At 40.9% G+C, this 22,100-nt stretch overlaps 1 protein-coding gene across 1 annotated transcript; it reads right to left on the bottom strand.

The window, feature by feature from the left end:
- Positions 1 to 3,842: 3,842 nt before the first annotated feature.
- SAMD7 (sterile alpha motif domain containing 7) lies at positions 3,843 to 20,619 on the bottom strand. Its single transcript, XM_060149224.1, has 7 exons — positions 20,519 to 20,619; positions 18,400 to 18,524; positions 14,563 to 14,641; positions 12,830 to 13,458; positions 11,685 to 11,806; positions 7,574 to 7,684; positions 3,843 to 4,380 (listed from the first exon to the last, which is right to left on the bottom strand). Exons 1-7 carry the CDS (start codon positions 20,617 to 20,619, stop codon positions 4,186 to 4,188), a joined length of 1,362 nt encoding a protein of 453 aa, XP_060005207.1. The 3' UTR covers positions 3,843 to 4,185.
- Between the last annotated feature and the right edge of the window lie 1,481 nt (positions 20,620 to 22,100).

Here is a 22,100-nt window from a genome sequence, read left to right as displayed (position 1 = left end):
CCCATTGCTCAAGGTTGATTGTGTACTCAGTAACTTTAAGAAATGAGGTAACATCTCCTCCCCACCCCTCCACCCTCCACTCCCACCCCTGGACAAACAGTAGGTCTTTCTTGCTCTTACTGTTTGCTGTAAGACTAGTGAGTTCCCCAAACTCAGTGTTCCACAGCTGTGAAGCAACCCACTGCACATGCAGCCATCCATCTGTGTTACCCCGGTGGCTCCGAGAGCAAGGGGACCCAAAACAAATATGCTAATGTTTGTGCTGCTTATTGTGTCATGTGTAATAAAGTTCTTTGTCTCTGACCCAAGGGTCTTGAGTATTCTGCCAGGCTCCATAAAATAGTAAGTGGATAATTTATTAGATTGTAGGTCAAGTAAAATCGAATCCCAGATCCAATATATATCATTTTATCTGTACATATTTCAGCATACATCTCTAAGAGATAAGAACTCAAAAAAAAAAAAAACAACTTAGGTAAGATGACTAAGTTCTAGAGATCTGCTACACGACATTGTGCCTTAACAATATTGTATTGTGCACATAAATATTTGTTAAGAGGAAAGATTTTGTGTTAAATGTTCTTACCACAATAAAAATGTCACTATTATTGCATCTAAAAAACAGACAATAATTCTTTAATAGAAGTGAATATCATCAATCATGTTCAAATTTCCCCAATTATTTCTCTCTTTTTTAAACAATATATTCAATAGGCATCCAAATAATTGTATTGGTGATATGAACCTTTAAAAAATTTATTGTGGTAAAATATATATAACATAAAAGTTGTGATTTTAACCAATTTAAAGTGTACGGTTCACTGGCAATAGTAACATTCACAATGTAGCACCACCATCATCACTACCTGTTCCTAAAACTTTTAAATCTGGGTGATTTAAATCTTTAGTATCTTTTAATCTATTGGTTTCCCTTTTCCCTTTCTGTTTCTCCTTGCAATTTATTTGTTGAAGAAAATCAAGTCATTTCTGCTATACAGTTTCCCCCAGTTTGGATTTTGCTATACTCATAACAGTTTCATAAGCTTCCATGAGGAGGCATATAATGTCTGGTTGTTTCTCTTTTTGTGGTGTTAATAGTCATTTATGATCACTGTTTAGGTCCATTAGTTTTTAGGGGTGCAAAGTGGTGATATCTGAATTCTATTATTGCTTTTTAATAGCTGTTTAATACTTCCATAGAGGAACAGTTACATAGTACTCCATCATATGGATGTTTATTTCCCTTGTCTAAACAGAATGTTTCATAAGTCAGAAGAGCCTATTTAGCAAACACATTTTTATTGTGATTGTTTTTCAAACATGAGAATTTTGTTGTTGTTTTTGCTGTTCTTTATTTTATTCTCCCAAAGGGTACACAGTACAATCAAGACTAAAGCTGAATTTGCAGAAGAGTTAAAAACTATTTCTATATGATAATATGAGTAAAGTTTTCACCCTTCAAAATAATTTTGATTACTAAAGTGGGTCTTTTGTTAAAAGGTACACTAGAGTCATGAATCTGGAAAGAATAATCTTAGTGTGGACAAGCAACTTCAGTCTCCTTTTCTTCCAAAGAAGAGTGCTGAGAGCTGGGGAGAGCCTCCTTTACGTGGTTCTCTTTTTATGCATGGTTCTAAAATTAAGCACAGTGCTTTTTTTGGTGATGGTACATGCCAGGATGACATAAGGACATTTTCCTTAGAGTAACATTGAGACACATCTGTTCAAGTGAATCAGTTACCAACTCAATTGACTCATTTAGCAGGGAAAAGAAATTCAAAAGCCATCATATGGATGGAATCCCATGATCCCTTTGCCACTAAAAGTATTAATTAAGCTTTCTTTTTATCCCACACCATAACACCTGTTAATTCACGTTTGGCACCTTGTGAAACTTTTATATGCTGGGAATAACAGCAGGTGAAAGGTTATGTGACAAAATAGTTTTTAAAATTTTGAAATTTGAAAGCCTTTCTCTCTCTCTCTCTCTCTCTCTCTCCCCTCAAAGTTACCAATACTCCCTCTTTGGTCCACAAGCATGTTTGATAGTATAATATAATTTTATGTCAGGAAAAAACCCTGTTGTTTTCACATTAAAAATGAAAGACAGCAAAGATCAACTAAATTAACATGGCTTGTGGGGAAATGACTTCAAAAGCCCATCTTCCAAATCAAAAAGTGAACACGGGAAGCAAGCTATCTATGTTTATCAATGCAATTTGTTTGTTTGTTTTAGGAATCTATTGCTACAAAACAAATTATTCCATTAGTGGCTGGAAACAACACATACTTATTATCACAGTTTCTGTGGGTCAGGAACCCAGGAGCGGCTTAGCTAGGGGCCTCTGGCTCAGGGTCAGCCATAAGGCTGCCGTCAAGCTGTGGGCAGGAGCTGGATAGTCATCTCAAGGCTTGACCTGGGGAAGAGTCACGTAGCTATTGGCAGGCCTCAGAAGATCTATTGCCGAGTTCAGTCACACCGTCCTCTCCACAGGTCCGCCTGGAGACAGAAAAGCTGGCTTCCTCCAGAGCGAGCAATCCAAAGAGAATGAGAGAGAGGACCTGTGGCAGAAGCCACAGAAATGACACGCCGTCATGTCTTCCATCTTCTATCCCTTAGAAAGAGTCATAACTGCAGCTCACCCCAAAGGGGAGGGGAATCACACAAGGTATGAACATCAGGAAGCAGGGGTAACTGGCATCCATCTTAGAAGCTGCCTACCACAGTTTATATTTTTATTTTTTCTATTTTTTGGCCGCGCCCCCATGGCGTGGGGGATCTTAGTTCCCTGACCAGGGATTGAACCCGTGCCCCCTGCAGTGGAAGCTCAGAGTCTTAACCACTGAACCACCAGGGAAGTCCCAGTTTGTTTATTTTAAATATAAATTTTAAAAACAGAAAATACGTTCTCATAGTTAAAAATTTAAAATGTACCAGAGGATATATAGTAAGAAGTCTCCCTCACACCACTGTCACCCAATACCCTCCTTGAGCAAACGCTTATCAGCTCCCTGCGGATCCTTTCACAGTCCTTCTGTTCAATGTGAAGTTGAAAGAGTGGGATTCCACAGGGCATGCGCAGAAGCTGCCGTCACCGTCTCCCCTCGATCTTGCCAGTTCAGTACTGCTTTGAGGAGGTAACTCTTCCCCACCTCTTGGGTGAAATAGGAGGTGGTCACTATGCCCTTTCCTCTCCGTCTCAGGTCATAAGGAGTCCTCCAGTTGTTTTTAGTCATAACATGGTTTCATATCAGAAGGAAAAAGCTGAGTAACAGTCGAACTCTGAACTTTAAGGTTCGAGCTTCTGCCCGTTCCTTTCTCCAGCTTCCTTCAGGCTGAAAGCCTACCATGAGAAAAGCTGGGGCCTTGTGCTCAGCTCCTCTATTTCTCTATTTTGTACTTCACTTTCTCTTCTTCCTCCTCCTGGCTCCACTGGGTTGCCTCTGTCTCTCTCTGGGCTGGGGGATGGGAAGCCAGTGAAGACAGTTAGGAGCTCTGTTTTTCAGTGTCTGTTTTTCTGGCTTCTGCACAGATATCCTCGTGGAAACATCCAACTATAGCTTTCTTTTTTTTTTTTTTTTTTGAAAATCAGAAATAGACCTCTTTAATGAAGGTCGTCAAAGGGTACAAACTTCCAGCTGTAAGTACTAGGGATGCAATGTACCACATGATAAATAGAATGAACATGCTGTACGTTATCTATGAAAGCTGTTAAGTAAGTAAATCCTAAGAGTTCTCATCACAAGGAAAAACTTTATTTCTTTCATTTTGTATCTATAAGAGATGACGGATATTCACTAAACTTATTGTGATAGCTGTTTCATGATGTATTTAAGTCATATCATTATGTGGTACACCTGAAACTTATGCAGTGCTGTTATGTCAACAGTATCTCAATAAAACTGGAAGGAAAAAAAAAGAAATACACCTCTTTATATATACAAATTTGATGTTTGCAAATTCTATCCTTCATTTAGTATTTGCTTCCAAGGATACGCCTCCAGCCACTCTGTGATGTGGTCACCTCAGGAAGCCTGGGCAAGGCCTCCTCCCAGAGAGCTCAGGAGGGTGGGCTTTCTCTCCCTCTGATCCGCCATCTGGTCCTGGGAAACCCCCGCACACCCTTCAGAATATGCCAGACTTTTCAGAAAACCGATTAAGACTGTTCTTGCTCTGTGAGGGTTTTAATTTCTCATAGTATCTCGCTCATTTCTTTTAGGAATGATCATATCCTGGGAACAAGGAACGTCCAGTGTATCACTCCAGGAATTAAAATCCAAAAGAGGGTTTGTATCTGTTGGTTGATTGAATGCTTGTTTCGTGTGGGTAGGAAGTGAAAGACTTTTCTTGTAGAATATACTTTCCATATGCTGAGATACCTTAGAAGACAAAATATAGTAATTACATCTATGAATTCTTTCAATAACACAGCATATTCTGCTAAGCCACAGGTGGCAGGGAGGCTGAGGTAATTTCAGGCATGGGACATCTAGAAGGACACAATTCTAGGATGTGGTGGGCTTCTTCTTTCAGAATCATAGTGTTTACATTGTGAAACTGGATATCAAGGTGGTAGGAGCTTACCACTTCCTGTTCTTGGTTCTGCTGTGGCTGATCTGCACACACAATTATTTTACTCTGAGTTCACTCTAGCTCTTCCTTTCCCAATGGTCCCACAAGGGTTCCCACAGACACCCTACTTCACCTTCACCAACACCCAGCCCGTCCTCCTCCAGGTGAGGCTGGAATTCTTTAGAACCTTAGCACACAACAGGCCTTCAGTGGGCTTAGTGTTGAGACATAAATAAGGCTGCGCTGGGACCTGGTGCCCTAGTACTAACCAGCGGGCTCCTACACAAACCTGATGCCGAGTGGGACCCGGGAGATTTCTATATTGTTCACATTGTTACAGCTCAAACCCCCAGCTCCCTCCATTCTAATAATATCTTTCTCAAATTCCAGTAACTTTTTCTTCTCCTACCCCTTTCCTTGTGTGCTCAGTCCCGGTCTACCTTCTACGTTTCTGTTCTGGAGGGTAGGCTTCCTTCTTCTTAGCAGTTCTTGCTGTAATGGAATTTTCCCCTTGATTCCCATTTTGGAGACTGAGATTTTGTTATCCACTGATTCCTGCCTGCTCACCTTCTGGGACGTTCAGATGTTACTCCGAACCTTCCAATTTTCCCGCTTCAATGGGACCCCTGGAAATTCCCAATCCCAAGGACTCTACAACTGTTCTGCTTGGTTGAACATCTGGCATCAGCTGGACCTTCCCCCTCCACCTCCCCCCCACCCCCAGCTTCTGTGGGAGTCCTGTCCTGTTATGCTGGTAGATGGGGCCTGGGATATAACAGCTCAGCTGGGCTGCATGGAAGCACTTATATATATCAGATAGGAGCATAAGAATGCTAGCAGCAAGTGAGGAGAAGATTAAGAATGACTTGGGGTTGGCCACATTGTAAGGACAAAGCAGAACAAAAAGTGCAATGAAAGTGATAGACCAAAGCCAAAGAAAATCAGATTTGAGGAAACACTGCAGTGGTATTGTAAGTACTCCAAGAGGTACAGTTTCCTCACGAAAGAAAAATCAGTCATTTAAAAGTGAATATTACATTGTACCAATGTTAATTTCTTAGTTTTGACAAATGTGCCCCGTCATGTATCATGTTAACATTAGGAAAAGCAGGTGAATTCTCTGTACTATCTTGGCAACTTTTCTGTATCTAAAGTTATTCCAAAATCAGAAGTTGAAAAAAAGAACATCAATGGAAACACTGAAGTATTTGCATTAGAAATAAAGAACTTCTTTACTCTGAAAAGTTTAGGAAAAATAAAAAGGTTTTTGAAGAACATTCTGGAAACTCAGCTCCTGGTCTAAGCATGTATTGTGAATAAGTAAAGTACTGTATAAATTCTGAAAGAATTAGTTGAGGCTTCTTGGTTTGACTTTTAGGAAACTCACTCTTTCAACAAATAACTATTGACCTATTATGGGTTTTTGCACGTTCTAAGGTTGTATCTGTCAACAAAACAGATAAAGATCTCTGCTCTAATGAAGCTTACATTCTAGTGCGGGCAGAGGGAAATCAAAAATAAATATAACAAATAAATAAATTATATTGTGTGACTGAACGTGATGGGTGCTACGGGGAAAAAGAGAAGACCAGAAAAAGGGATAGCAGTAGTATGTATGGGGGCTGGGCCGTGTGCAATTTTAAGTAAGGTGAACCAATCAAACCTCACTGAGATGGTTTGGTGGAGCAAAGATGAAGGAGATGAGGGAACAAAGCATGAGGATGTTGGGGGAAGAGCATCACAGGCAGAGGGGGGAACAGTGTGAAGGTGGAAGCTGTCTAGATGTTCGAACAGCATCCAGAGGTGAGTTGACAAAAGCAGTAACTGGCAGGGAGAGACTTAGAAGATGAGGTCAGGAAGGCAAGGGTGGTGATGGGTGGAGAGGACTGCAAATAATATAGGACTTTGACTTGGACTTTGAAAGAAATGGGGAGCTGTTGCAGACATTCGAGCAGAAGAGTGACATGATCTGTCTCATGTATTAGAAGAATCATTCTTTACTGCTGTGTGAATACGCTCTGGGTGGGCAAGGGCAGAGCAGGGAGAAGAGTTAGCAGGCTAACGCAGTAATCCAACGAGAGAAGACAGTGCCTTAGACCAGAATGAAGCAGTGGAGGTAGTGATGAGAAGTGGTGCTCTGGAGCTGGCTTGTTCCAGCTCTTGAGACCAATTGTTATAATTTTAGGAAATTTGCAAGCTAATTGCTAAAAATGCCATTATTTAAAAATTAAATTATATAAAGTTACAATTAGATATATTATATTGTAAACTAAAGTATTAAATACCCCAAACCTATCACTTAATTATTTTTACATACTTATTTTACTATAATTGTTTATTATTATCTCTGCTCTTGAGGTTGTTTACCCTTGTGCTATCCACATGGTGAAGATAGTCTGAAATGGGGAGCTGCTGTGCATCTCTTCCCAATTCTGTATTCAGTGACGCTGCATGTGGAGTTTGTCAGCCATGGTGGGAGGACTGACACCACAGAAATTGACAAATGCTACGAATTGGGGTTCATTTTTAAAGACAGCAGGTTGTTAAACATTGGCCAGCACACCACTGCTTTGTGCCTTCCCAACCAAAACTAGGAACGTGTACCAATACCCCGTCCAAAGTTTTCAGGTTCCCCCCTTTTTTTTTTTTTTTTTTTTTGCGGTACGCGGGCCTCTCACTGTTGTGGCCTCTCCCGTTGCGGAGCCCAGGCTCCGGACGCGCAGGCTCAGCGGCCATGGCTCACGGGCCTAGCCGCTCCGCGGCATGTGGGATCTTCCCGGACCGGGGCACGAACCCGTGTCCCCTGCATCGGCAGGCAGACTCTCAACCACTGCGCCACCAGGGAAGCCCTCAGGTTCCCTCACTTTTATCATGTCCCCAACCACAGAGAGAAAAAGCTTAATAAAGAGGTATTGTTAATGTTACAACAAGATAAAGGTAACATATTTCTCTTAAGCTTCATACCATTAACACATGTTTAGTTACGAAAAATCACACTACCTGCGATTGGATCTTTAGTGCCGGCCCCAGCTTTAAGCCCATAGTGCTTCGAAGATGCCCCTCTGTGAGTAATGGCAAAGTTTCTCCATCAATTGCATGATCTTTAAACACCTTATTAAACACAAAAGATGTCAGCTTTGTTTAAATGTCTTTTTTTTAAAACCTATTTTCATGAAAGCAACTTGAGCAACCTTTCTGAAACACAAAGCTAAGCACGCCACTCCTCCTTAAAACCTAGACTGTTTCCGGGATGAAGTCACAATCCTTCAAGTCTCTGTGGCCTGATTCCTTCTCCCTCTTCAGTCCCCTATCCTGCCATCCTCACCTTTCCCACCTTGGCCCTGGCCTCTGGCCACTAAAAATTATTCTCAAATCCCAACCATGTTAAGTTCTCTCTGGCTTCTGGTCCTCACCTGGAAATTCCTCCTTTGCCTCCCTCTCACCTTGCTGCCCCTCAGGTGGTAAACTCCTCACTGTCAGGTCTCACTTTCGATGCCTCTTCCTCTAGGAAACCGTAAGGCCCTCCTGTGTGTTCCTACCATGCCCCGTAGCTGCCCTCTCCAGCATGGTCACGCTGACGTGGAATCCCTTGCGGTGCCCCTCTTCTGGACTACAAGCTCCGTGAGAAGAGGAACCATATTTGTCCCATTTCCACTGGGTGTTCCGTGCCTCGGAGGGCATGCCTCAGGACCAGCAGAAAATTAGATTCTTCTTGGGAAACTTCTGTACCAGGGACTTTGTGTTCTAACAGATTTTAGTTATTTACAAACTATATTTATTAAGTAATTATTTCTTTTCCTATTTTAACTGATCAAATGGTAGAATGGCTAATATAAGTAACTTAATTTGGGCCAAAGCAAAAAAGTGGACAGTTTGGGTTAGTCTATGTAGCCTTATTTTGGGGAAATGTATGATATTTCTTAGGTTGTCTGTTGTTTTGAAATATTTTGAATAACTTAAGCATACCTTCTACCACCTTTGAGAATTCCTAGGGCCCCAGGTACCCTTGGCCGAAAATCGTATGGCCCAATAGCCTCAATGTAGAGTAATTATGATGGAAAGAGCTAGATTTGGAGTCACACACACGTTTTTTTAAGCAGTCCTCTAGCCACCTTGAAGTTCAGCTTTACTCAGCTGCAAAATAGAGCTAATATCTCCTTTGCAGAAGTATGGTGTCGATTACATTTAAAAGACAATCTAAATAATTTACTTAGTACTGTGCCTGGCACATAGTCTGTTGCCAATAAAGAGTAGGCGCTATTATTATGATTTTTTGTAAATGAGAGAACCAGCACAGAAAAGGTTAAGTGAGTTGCCCAAAAACCATAGCTTGCCTGTTAGAGAACTTGTAAAATAATGTATAGTTCATGATTCTGATCCAGAATTTTCCCTGCTTAACCCCACTGCCAATCAGCAAACGGAGTGCTGATAAAAACAGTTACCTATATTTATGGTAGAAAATTTACCTAATTTCTCCTTCCTTTGTAGGGATTCCATTGAGCAGTGAAGGGACCATGAGAGATCATCCAAAGAAGGAGAAATCAGAGAGATAAATTTTCACACAGAGGTAGGCTGGCACCCAGGGCCTGAAATGCATGAGAGCCTAACCTTCAGTCATGGTGGATGGACCCTGGGCCTGAGGCAAGGATGCAGAACGTGCCTCTGTCATTCAGAAGATATCCTCACTTCATTCTCATGAGAGCAGTTTGGGCCAAGTGCATGATATAAATATGCATGTATTTTTAATAATTTCATTTATTTTTAGAGAGAATACTTTCACTGCTGACTTATTTGAACTAGACATTGACTTTGAACCAAAAAAATGTGTTACAGGGTATCCTGGATGTCCCTAAATGGCTGAACCACCCATCCTCTCTTCACAGCAATTCAAAAGATTTCATTTGCAAGGGGCTTTGGATTTTCACTGCGGTTATTTTTTCCTGAATTTCCTTTTTCTACCTGCAGAAGGTGGGTGGTTGGAGGTTGCTGCACCTAAGGCAGAGGTGAGGAAGAAGAGGACAGAGAAGGGGACAGGGGGTGTGGCTCTGAGTAGTCCCAGGGGCTGTGAGTAAAAGCGGATGGCACATTGCAGACAAGGGTTCCTGTGAGAGTTGTGCACAAGCAGTGCTACTTCAGAGCCTGTTGCGCTCAGACGGCACCCAGCTGCATCCAGGGGGGTGCTCCCCATTTCTGTACAGAACACCGTCACTGAACACAGCCTGGTCATGCCCAGCAGAGTGTGGCATCCTTGCTGTTGAGGTCACCAGCAACTGCTAAGAGGGGAACTGACTTTAGTGAGGAAACAAGAGCAGGACTTGATCCTAAACACATTTGAGAAACACCTAGAAATAACTGTACCACTTCTTGGGGTGGGGAAGGAAGCACCAACATCCTGTTGGTAAGAGGTAATGAGTCAGCAAAGTTTGGGGTCTTCGTGTTTATGTGACTTCTTTATACCCATAAGGGGACACCTGGGATTATAAAGTATGAAACACATGTAACATTATTTATTACAAGAGTGGTTATTATAAACTGCATTTTTATGATTGTGAATCACTGACTGATTAAAAGTAGTGAGTTCAAACAGATTCAATCCATCAGAAGTCAGTAATCAAATGTTCGTTATACATGGGGTTGCTTCTTTCTGGTTATCAGAATTTGGTAACTTCATTGTACCACTTGAAAAGCGGCATAGATACATTTAAAAAGTGACTTACCCACGGTTAATGACTAATAATAAAATAATAAGGTTATACTCATTGAATAGGCAAAAATAGAACAAATTTTTTTTAGCAGGTATGCAAAAAGACAAAGTAGGTGACTTGAAGAATACAACCTGCCTCATAAGTAACTTGAGATTCTGCTTTCTCTAGAAGCCTCTGAGGTAATGATGAAATTAGAATCTACTGAGTGCCAGGCACTCATTTATGCTTACAACAATCCTTTGAAAATGTATTATACTATTATCCTCATTTTACAGATGAAAAAACCGAGACACCGAGGAGGGAGGCAATTTGTTTTAGGTCACATGTCCAGAAAGTGGAAAAGCCAGGATTTGAACTCGTACTTTCTGGTTTCATAGCCATACTCTTAATCACTACTCTATATGACTTTTCCATTGGTCCAATAAAAAGAAGAAAGGAAGAAAAAGAGAAAGGGAAAGGAAGGAAGGAAGGGAGGGAGGGAGGGAGGGAGGGAGGAAGGAAGGAAGGAAAATTAAAAAAAAATTAACAGCATTACACTGAAGAAAATATCACAAAATGAGATCTGAAAAAAGTTATCTCTAACATCAGTTACTTATGATGTAGTTAAATCATGTCCTTTTCTTGCTTTCTTTTACTTTAAAATATAAACCAAAGATAGTTATACCAGATTTAGTAGGCACATTGTTGCTTGGAATTGTGTTATTAAATCACTTGAAAAAGTAAATTATATGCATGAAAATGTAGCACTGACATAAACTTCAAAAACTTGGCAACCCACCATTTTTATCTCCAATTTTCCCATATAAGTGAGGCTAGTTTTACTTTTCAAGTGTCCTGATAGTTCATTATAATTTAAAAAATAGTATTTATCTACCAGATTAAATTATGTGTGTAGGCGTTTTTATATATTGCCCCAGAATAAAAATGGAATTTTAAAATAGCTAATTTCCAACTTTTCAGATGTATTTCCTTCTTGTCCTTTTTAGAATAAAGTATATATTTCTGTTATGTATGATGAGTAGCCTAAAACTTCTGATACAGAAGTACATGCCTCCAAATGTTTGCTAAATGGATGAGCAGGGAATATAGAAGATACCTCTCATTCTTCTTGGATGTTTGGCCTCTGAACCTCCTAATTCTGAGAGAATTCCACATCTCAGGAGCCTTGATGGGACAGAAACTAAAGCCAGACACTGGCTTTCCCAGCCTCCCCTGAGGCTGGGGTGGGCACATGACCCAAGCTCCACCAATCAGAGGCTTCTGTTCCAGGGGAGCCAATGACATACAAAGGGAGAGATTATTAGGAATGCTCTCTGGGGTCAAAATCAAGTTCAACAGAACTCATTATGAAGGAAGTATATTTCAAAGTGTCTAACTTTTAAGAAAATACTTAAATGTTGTGTCACCTGAGCATAGTCTGAACAACCTGGAAGGCCACTAATGAAGTTGTACACATCATTCACGGTCCATTTCTGAATATCTTCATCCAAAGACAGATTTTCCTTGATTGTAAGAAGCACATGTGTTCCTTTAAAACAGAAAGAAAATTATTTTGTGGGAAAAGGGAAAAGGGGGAAGCTAAGAGTACAGTTTCATGTATAGTTACATTCATTTCCTCATGTTCTATTACCACAGAGCAGTCCCTTTACATAGATCTACACGTAACCCCCTTAAAAGATAGAGTTACTGAGAGATGATTTCTAAAAAAGCTTAGCTACCTCCTTTCTTTTCTTCCTCTAAAGGATCTTTAATGACAACCTTATCATAAATAAAAACAAAGTTCCAGCTTCTCTCAGATTCCAACAGAAATACCCTGTGGATTTCATTCTCCAGATTAATACTACCAGGTTCTATGATGTTACATGATTTATCATGCTCTCTAAGCCATGTGAGAATATAGCTACATCTTCATCAAAATGGCAAATTAATATTTTGTCAGGGAAGCAGTCGGTATGGTGGCTAGATTACACATATCCAAATCCCTGTGTTTTAAAATATTTTTATCTAAAGAAGTTCCAGTTTTAAACTATTTTTTATCTAAAGAAGTTCTTGAAAACTATTCAGTGTGTCTTTCTGGGGCAGGGGGTAGTGTGTTAATACTCTTAGGTTAGAGAGCATCATAGCAGTAGTGAGCACTGAAAGAGCTTCTGTTTAACTGTTTATTTTTTCTACACTTAAATATTTAACAGGGGAGATTGAATTCATACTTTTAAGCAAGAAGCCCCTCTGTTTTGTGTTGAAGAGATTAGATTAAATCAAAAATTAAATTAAAATGTTAATTAAAAATTCTGGTAGGCTTTCCCATCCTTCCTCATATTTACCTTCCTAGCCTTTGCTGAAAATTCTCCATGTAGCAAATACATAAACACAGATACATTGCACTGTTATGGCTGACTGGAACTAATGTGATAAATTTTTCAAGAGGAGGTAATTCTAAGTAGGATCAAGAAAAAGGAGGATAAAAAGAAACACAGTGGTTACAGCTCACCATGTAATAACTCCAGGGACTTGATGACCTGCGGTTCCTGAGGACTAGCCCCTGGACACCTACCTGGCAGAGATGGTCGAGGAACTGGCGGGTAAACCTCATTCTTTTCACCACAGGCTGCCAAAACCTGCTCTGAAGCCTTCTCCTTCCCATCGTCCCAGGCCTTTTCTTCCAGGGGAGTGCCATGAGCTCCCCAGGGTTTTCCATGGCCGCGCTCCAGCTCTCCAAAGGTGTGGGCAAGAGCTGTAGATGGCTTTTCTTCGGTTTCACCCAACTTATGATTGTTGAGAGTGTCTGTTTCTGGGTCTTTTGCATACTCATTCTCTTCACAGGGAATTGCACGGGTTTGGCTTAGGGGCTTTTCTTCTACTCCACTTTTAGAACCCTCGGTGTCACTGTCTAGAACTTTCTGATTCCCTGTACCTCTCCTGAGACGACGACATTTCTGCCCCCAGCTCTCTAGAAAGTGCGGACCGGTTGCCACTAGCATGGGGTTTCCCTGAAAGTTTCTCAGGGCGCTTCTGTGAGCATGCAGGTCACTGGCAGGGAGCATGCTCCTGCCATGGTCGGTGGCTGGGCCAGCTGGGATACTGAAGCCATAAAGGAATGGTATCCCTAGGCCTGCCAGTCCCTTGGAATTAACTTTTTCTATTCTCCTTTGTTGGTAAATGGCATGCATTTCCATTTCCATCCTAAAAACAGAACAATATATTTTATAAACCCAACAAAACCATTAGAAATATCATTTTAATGGCCCTCTGCCTTCCCTATTGTAGCACCTCTGCTTTTCTTTTGAGTCCTTATGCTACTTATCTGAAGTCTGTTAGGTGTAAACACGAATCTCCCAGAGAGCCACTGGGAAGGAGAGTTTGGAGTAAGATCAGAGGTGAAGGGTTTGGCTGAATCTCACAATGGAAGTCTAAGGCCAGTCTTTACAGCATTGTCTCTAATGGATGTGACAATCTTAGCAGGGATGGGGACAATGCAGCACAGCATTAGTTTCTTGCCAGAGATTCATTCTCAAAGAAATTAAAGTTTTGGGAAGAAGTGTTTAAACCTTACAGTACAATTTCAGTGAGACTCAAGAAACACAGAAGTCTCAACTGTTAAAGTTAATGCCAGTGGTAAGGGTTGGGGAAGGGAGAAGGGGGGAAGACTTGCTGGTATTTTTGCTTACTTTACTTTGCTTATTGGTCATCACCTGGACCCCTTAATGTTCAGCAATGAAAAAGTTGACTGAGGCTTTCTCTTACCCACAGCAATAACCTAGTCATCACTGCTGTGTGTTTCTCCTGGCTGTTGAAGGCCACTTTTAGATTGACAGGGGGCTGTCTGGGCTCTAATGGCATAGTTTGAAGTGGGATTGGCAAGCTTGGCTCCTGTCTTTGAGCAGAACTGAAGTCATTTAAGACAGAAATGCCAGTATGAATTTCAAAGGAATCACAGCTAGGCATTTTAATTATGAGACATTGACAAGCTACTGTGATCTGCAGACTTAGCTTCACTGTGTAATTTCTAATCTTGTTTTTATCCTTAAACAACCTGTGTACATGTTTGTATATGTTTCTTTTTGTAATATTCCTGGAATACCTTTTGAAAGTAATCAGTGTGTGTGTGTGTGTGTGTGTGTGTGTGTGTATATATAATCAGTGAATACATATACACAAATATAACAATATATACAAAAACAATACACAAATACAATAAATGAATGAATATATAGAAAAGTATATATATAACAAATGAATAAACAAACAAGTGAATGAATAGAAAATAAAACAACATTGTTACATTACCTGGCAGTATGCTGCCTTTGAATCATTTCATTCCTTCTAGCCATTGCCTTTATGGATTCAGGTGGCAAAATGCCCCAACCTTAAACAAGAAAACCACCATCCCACCCCACAAACAAATTAACAACATCCACTTGAAAATAATGAAAGAAAATATAATGATTTAAAACAGTATCTGCAAAAAACCACCAACTGAGCACAGTGTTGGAAATGGTATCAGTTCATGGCTGTTCAGAATCTTGAGTCACTTTGGTGATGGCATGATAACACCAGATCATTTTTTTCTTTTTTATGGCTGTGCCTTGAGGCTTGCGGGATCTTATTTCCCTGACCAGGGATTGACCCCAGGGCCCTGGCAGTGAAAGCACCGAGTTCAAACCACTGGACTGCCAGGGAATTCCCCAGATACTTTTTTTCTTTAAGTATGGGTCTCATGACTGGCAATGTTTCCCTACCATACTTCAAAAGGAAAAAGATGAAATTAACTGTGGATCTCTTGATCGCTTGCTTTTTCAGTAAATATTGATAATTTTTTTTTGGAAGAAAAGAATTAGCTGATCTTAAAAAAAAAGTAACTAAGTGCTTCTTTATGCACTGAAATCCCTGGAAATAATACAGTGGGTTTTTTTTGTTTTTGTTTTTTTTGCGGTATGTGGGCCTCTCACTGTTGTGGCCTCTCCCGTTGCGGAGCACAGGCTCCGGACACGCAGGCTCAACGGCCATGGCTCACGGGCCCAGCCACTCCGCGGCATGTGGGATCCTCCCGGACCGGGGCACGAACCCGTGTCCCCTGCATCGGCAGGTGGACTCTCAACCACTGCGCCACCAGGGAAGCCCCAAATACAGTGTTTTAAGTGGATAAAATATGAAGCTCTCTACGTGGACTTTTGGGTGTAGCTGAGGAAAATACTTTTTACAAAACAATTTCAATGGAGTTGAACAGCAATTACATTCTGTGTCAACCTTCCAATATGTCTTAGGGTAATGACAGCATCGTCAGAATTCAAGGCTCTATTCTTGCCTGGTAACTTCATGCTTATATTGATTTTTTCTTTCTCTGGACTCCTAATGCACTTAGAGTCTATGCTGGTGCTTCTCAAACCATCCCTCGGTGGACTATTTTTTTCTTTTAAAATTTCCAACCCATCATGGACCAATACTTTCAAAAAATACATAAAATGACATTTTAGAAAATTGAAATGAAAGCAAGAACAAGTACAAGCACAATTTAAAACGATTAGATTAACAGACATAAAATTACCCTGTCAGGTTGCTGTGAAAGTTTCTAAGCCTTACTGTTTATGCATTTATTTGTACAAACACTTCTCAGACCAGCATAGGTCTACAGACCACACTGTAACAATAACAGATGCACAAATTATACTTATTACAGAGTTTTGTTCAATGATAGTTTTACTTGTGTAAATCTGTTCTCCCCAACAAGAGGGCAAGTATCATGAAGGCTAGAACTGTTTTTATACTTGCCTTGTACCAAGCTAGCAGAGCTCGTTAAACTCCTATTAATAATAACCTATCTTGAAATACACCATACTGTATCTATTTTTAAGAGATTCTCTCTCAGTTGTAAAATTCAGAGGTTAGATGACGTGGCCTCTAAAAATCCTTCTGACTCTAAACCTCTATATTTGTATAGTTCAGGGCCTTTGAGATATTCTCCTTGAGACAGGTGGCATGCATAAGACTGCCAACCCATGGGGTAATGCCCAAGGATGCAGAGAATGTCCATGTGAGAAGATCAGTGTAGAGGGTACAATTCTCATTACCTGGATTTTAGCACCCTATGAAATGTGGACTCATCAAACCTATTTCAAGTTTCTTTCCCAAATAGTTGACATCAAACTTAGTGCTAGTCCTGTTGTAATAATCCACTCCCTACCTAACATCCCAAATTTTGAAACAGATCCCCGTCTTAATCCCTATTTTGCTAACTTACTTAGTGGCTCGGTTTCTATAGGACTGAGGCCCTACCTTGCCCTTGCTTACTCTCTTACACGTCAACCTTGAGGTGGGAGACTGACCTCTGTTCCTGGGACAGGTTGTCAACCTGCCTGTTTGTATCCAACTATTGGCAATTTCTGGATTCTTCATCAGTAAGCAGCTCTTTCTGAGTCAGCAATGCAGCTATTTCACTGGCCTGCTTAATTGCTGCCTGTAACTTCGGGCTATAGATTTAACCTGGTTCTTGCTGCCAGATGGGGCTACCATCCAGGTTCAGCTGATGGGCGTGTCACACTCCAGTGGGTGTGTCTAGTTTCAGACCTGGCCCCTGCTCAGTCTCATCGAAGTGGAGCCACATGCACTGTGGCAGACAACATGCTTAAGTCCAGGCAGGCCAGTGTCTTCACTGGCCCTGGCACCAATCTTATTTCTTTCTGTCTCAGGCTTTTCACTCACATTGTTCATATCTAGTGGGTTCGTCAAAAAGTTCATTTGGGTTTTCCTGTAACATGGAAAACTCGAATGAACTTTTCGGCTAACTCAGTATTAAGAGTTGTTGGAATTGGAGAGCAGGGACGAACAGAAACTCACTGAATATAGTTTGGGGGAGATAAGATGCATCAATCTGATCTTCAATCTTATTTCCTCTTGAGCCCCTACACTCATGTTTTTACTGACACCACTCTGCTGAAATTGCTCTTATCAAGATCATCAATGACCTCCACAAAGCTATATCTAATCATGTATTCTTGGTCCTCATCTTACTTGGCCTTTGAGTGGCACACTTGACACAGTTGCTCACTCTTTCCTTAAACCACTTTCTTCCCTTGGTTTCCAGGCCTCCGTCCTCTCCTGGGTTTCCTCCCACCTCAGTGGTTGCTTTTTCTATATCTCCGTTTATCTTCTAGACCCTGCTGGTATATCCCAGGGATCATCCTTTTAACTTGTAACTCATCCTTTTAACCCACTCTATGGATGATCTCATCTAGTCTCATATATCCCGATGACTTCCAAAATTATATCTCCAGGTTGTCTCCAGAAGTCCTCCCTGGACTTCAGCTGCCTTCCAGACATCCCCCCATTGATTGTCTATTAGGCATCTCAAATGCCTATGATATCCCTCCCGCCCCAAGAACTCTTGCTTTCATGGTCTTCCTCAACTCAGTGAAGAGCAACTCCACCTTTCCCATTTCTCAGCCAAAATTTCTGATGTCATCCTTAACACCTCTCCTCTTTTTACATCTCATATCTAAACTCTGAGAAAATCTTGTTGTTTCTACCTTCGAAGTATTTACAGAATCCAGCCACTTCTTACCATTCCTACTGTCAACACGCAGGGCCAATCCATCATAATCTTTTGACTATTCTAATAGCCCATTAACTCCCATCAGTTTAACTCCAAAACTTTAATCCTATCAAGTTTGTCCCCAACACAGCAGCCAGAGTGATCCTGGTAAAATGTAAGTCAGACTATGTCATTCCTTTGCTCAAACTCCTCAAAAGCTTTCCCTCTTCCCCAGAATAAAAGGCAGGTCCTCACTATGGCCTATCAGGCCATATGTAAACTGCCCCAGGGCCTTTAACTCTCAGACCTCATCTCCTCATGACCTCATCAGTTCCTGCCTGTAAGATAAGACAGATAGTAATTGTAGATTTTCATGTTATTCATCAGTAAATTGATGGTTGGAGGAGTTAAGCGACTTACACTTGGTTACACAGTGGTGGAACCATGATTTAAACCTAGGTAGTAATTATAGAAACTACAAGTATAATCACCATACAGTTTTGCCTCTAAAATTTGGCAGTAAATTTGATGGCAAGCTTAATGCAGCAATCCAGTTCACAGTGGCTCCACAGACAAGAGCCATCTGTTGCTCATACCTGAGTAGACATGACTGGACAGCACGTTCGGCATATTTGCATTTGGTAGAGCAGAGAATCCAAATTGGGAAGGAACACAAAACTGTCTTGGGTCAGTTGGAGCTACAGTGGGAGGCAGTAAATCTCTAGGGAAAAAGATACAAATTAGGATATTACTCAGCCATAAAAAGAAACGAAATTGAGCTATTTGTAATGAGGTGGATAGACCTAGAGTCTGTCATACAAAGTGAAGTAAGTCAGAAAGAGAAAAACAAATACTGTATGCTAACACATATATATGGAATTTAAGGGAAAAAAATGTCATGAAGAACCTAGGGGTAAGACAGGAATAAAGACACAGACCTACTGGAGAACGGACTTGAGGATATGGGGAGGGGGAAGGGTGAGCTGTGACAAAGCGAGAGAGAGGCATGGACATATATACACTAGATAGATAGCTAGTGGGAAGCAGCCGCATAGCACAGGAAGATCAGCTCGGTGCTTTGTGACCACCTGGAGGGGTGGGATAGGGAGGGTGGGAGGGAGGGAGACGTAAGAGGGAAGAGATATGGGAACCTTATATATATGTATAACTGATTCACTTTGTTATAAAGCAGAAACTAACACACCATTGTAAAGCAATTATACCCCAATAAAGATGTTAAAAAAAAAAGATACAAATTAGGTAAAATGAAAATGGAATTGTACAAAATTTCCATTGCATAGACAGTGAGGTTTTTTTAATTGCCATATGGGATTCTATCATCTCTTCCCAAAATGAAGTACAAAAGTCCTGCAGTCTCTATTGGCTTAAGTAGAAATATGATGAGAAAGCTTAGGAGGAAGGGCTCTACTAAGGAAGGACTAACTCAGCTGCCAACACAACAGAGAAAGCAGGAAAGGGAAGTTTTAGGGATGTCAGTGGGAAAAAAAGATCCAATCAAATCAGTACCAATGTCTGATTTTCCATTCTTGACCACAACATTCTTTCCTCATTTGATAAACATACTGTGGCTTGAGTTTTGCCATCTGGGATCAGTGACTACCTGGGTGGACAATTTTCTCCAAACTTCAGTGGTCTCTAGAAGTCCAACTCTTTTGTTCATGCTCCATGAACAAGCATAAATACTGAATTTTTCTTTCTCCTCGGAATGTCAGACTATATCAATATATTCAAAAGAAGGGAAGTCAGGAAACTGCCAGAGTGTACAACCAAAATACTGATAACTTCACTTTTATTGCCAAGAAAGAATTGCTCTATCACAGGAAATCCAGGATACCCAATTGTTATGGACTGAATTGTGTTCCTAACCCCTGCCCCACCATGCCACTGTCTTTGATGTGGACCATTTTTTTTTTTTTTTTTTTTTTTTTTTTTTTTTTAGGTACCGGGGCCTCTCACTGCCGTGGCCTCTCCCGTCGCAGAGCACAGGCTCCAGACGCGCAGGCCCGGCGGCCACGGCCCACGGGCCCGGCCGCTCTGCGGCACGCGGGATCCTCCCGGACCGGGGCACGAACCCGCGTCCCCTGCATCGGCAGGCGGACCCCCAACCACTGCGCCACCAGGGAAGCCCCATGCCACTGTCTTTGGAGCCAGGGCCTTTAAGGGGGTAATTAAAGTTAAATGAAGTCCTAAGGGTGGCGCCCCAGTAGGACTGGTGTTCTTATAAGAAGAGGAAGAGACACCAGAAGTGCTTGCACACAGAGAAAAAAGCACGTGAAGACACAGAGAAAAAGGCAGCCAAGTCTGCAAGCCAAGGAGAGAAGCCTCAGGAGAAACAAAACCTGCCAGTACCTTGATCTAGGACTTTCAGCCTCCAGAACTGTGAGAAATAAAATTAAGCCACCCAGTCTGTGGTATTTTGCTACCACAGCCCTAGCAGACTACATCCACGTTTGCACCTATGCGATGCCTGTCACATAGAAAGTGCTCCTTAGCTATTTGCTGAGTGAGGACGTCAAGCAGGCCTCAAAGGGGAAGTGATGAGAAGTTTGTTGAAGATGTGGCCGGCAGATTTATTGCACCACAGTTCCCTGAAATAACATTAGACAATAAAACAACACTGGGATTAACAGCATTTGAAACCTTAATAATATCCATTTTCTCCTTTGACTGGAATATCGTACTGAAGAGAAATACCTGTCCACACTTGGAGGTTCAAATGGTGAGGGAACCAGTGGAATCCTCTGATGCCCTGATGCTGTCAATAAAGGGTTCACGGCCATCATTGGATTTATCATCAATATCTCTCGCCACTGATGGAGTTCTAAAAAAAACCAGATAGATATGTCAACAAATACCTCTACTTTTTGTGAACTATTTGAATTCTTCTTGAACACGATGAACACCTTTTGTATTTTCCCAACACTTGGGAAGACTAACTACAGCAAGATTTCAGTTACACAAAAACCCCTCCATTGTTAAGTACCCAGATACAACTGTAGAACTCCGTGTGCCTTTGGAATTTGTTGGAGAGTCCACAGGTAATACCATACCACACTACAAGCAACACTAATAAAATTAAACCAGTTTTGCAAGATTCCAGAAATACCATCTTCTTTTATTACAACTTATTTTGATGTTTATATTTCCAGAAGTACAAATGCACGTATGCTCCCATATGTTAAATTTTTGGAAAAATATTCCTATTTAGTTGATAAGATTAAAACAGAAAAGAGGAGGAAAATCTTCCTAATGGCCCAAAATACATCTAATTAAAGTGAATACAGGCTGACTGCATGTGTCTAACTAGAACAAGTGACCAAGTTATATCCAAACATACATAAACACAAGCATTCATAACTTTATCTAGAACCTAGTGATCAGAAAAAGGGACCATTATAAAAGGGGTAAAATTTTGTCTTATATTTTCTTATTAATTATTAACATCTTTTGAATAATTTTAAATATTAAATGAGTGTTAGTCAAACAGGTCACTTTAGCTTCTTCATCCTCAATAGTTACTTAAAAAAAAACTGAGATAACTACAACTATGTTTGAAAAAAAAAGGAAATCAGGAAGAAAATGTTCTGCTTTTCAAAGTAGTGATGTTTTTTTCTTTCTCGTGTGCATATTTGATTTAATTTTTAAAAGAGTTAATACATTCATATGGTTCCAAAACTAGAAATACAATGGTGTTTAAATAAGCAGTCACTTCTTTAGCTTCTTTTCCACGCCTAAACCTACGGATCAACTTCGAAATTCAAGTCCACAGGTCACCTAGCATTGGCTTTCACCATTCATATACATTTTTTTCAAGTTTTGAATGTGGATTTCTTTTCATTATTTCTGTGAGGTCGATATAATTTCTTCCCTGATAGTGGCCTCAGAGTAGTGACCAGTCAGAATCAGGATAAAATTATTTGCCAGATGCCTGCCAGCCAGGGTGAGATGCCAAGAAAGAACTCAGGCCAGGTGTGTCAGCTGTGGGCTTGCATCTCTGGTGAGGACACTGCTCCTTGGCTTAGAACCTCAGGTCCTCCGCATCTGAGATTTAGTGCACAGCCACCTTTTTTCACCTCGTCCATTACACAACAGAACAGTGTGGGACACAACGTGGGGTTTCCTTTTGAAATACTGTTGAACTTTGATTTGTGTCATGAATTGACAGTCTCTGGTAGAAGTTTGAACTTACCTATGAGAGAGATAGAAACTTTGAAGCTGTGACATATAGTGCTCATCTTGCATTTTATGTGATGCCTGAAACAAATCTGGAGGAAGG

The sequence above is a fragment of the Lagenorhynchus albirostris genome, chromosome 5 (assembly GCF_949774975.1).
Source record: "Lagenorhynchus albirostris chromosome 5, mLagAlb1.1, whole genome shotgun sequence".
Classification (NCBI taxonomy): Eukaryota; Metazoa; Chordata; class Mammalia; order Artiodactyla; family Delphinidae; genus Lagenorhynchus; species Lagenorhynchus albirostris.
This window is presented reverse-complemented; position numbering and strand designations above follow the sequence as displayed.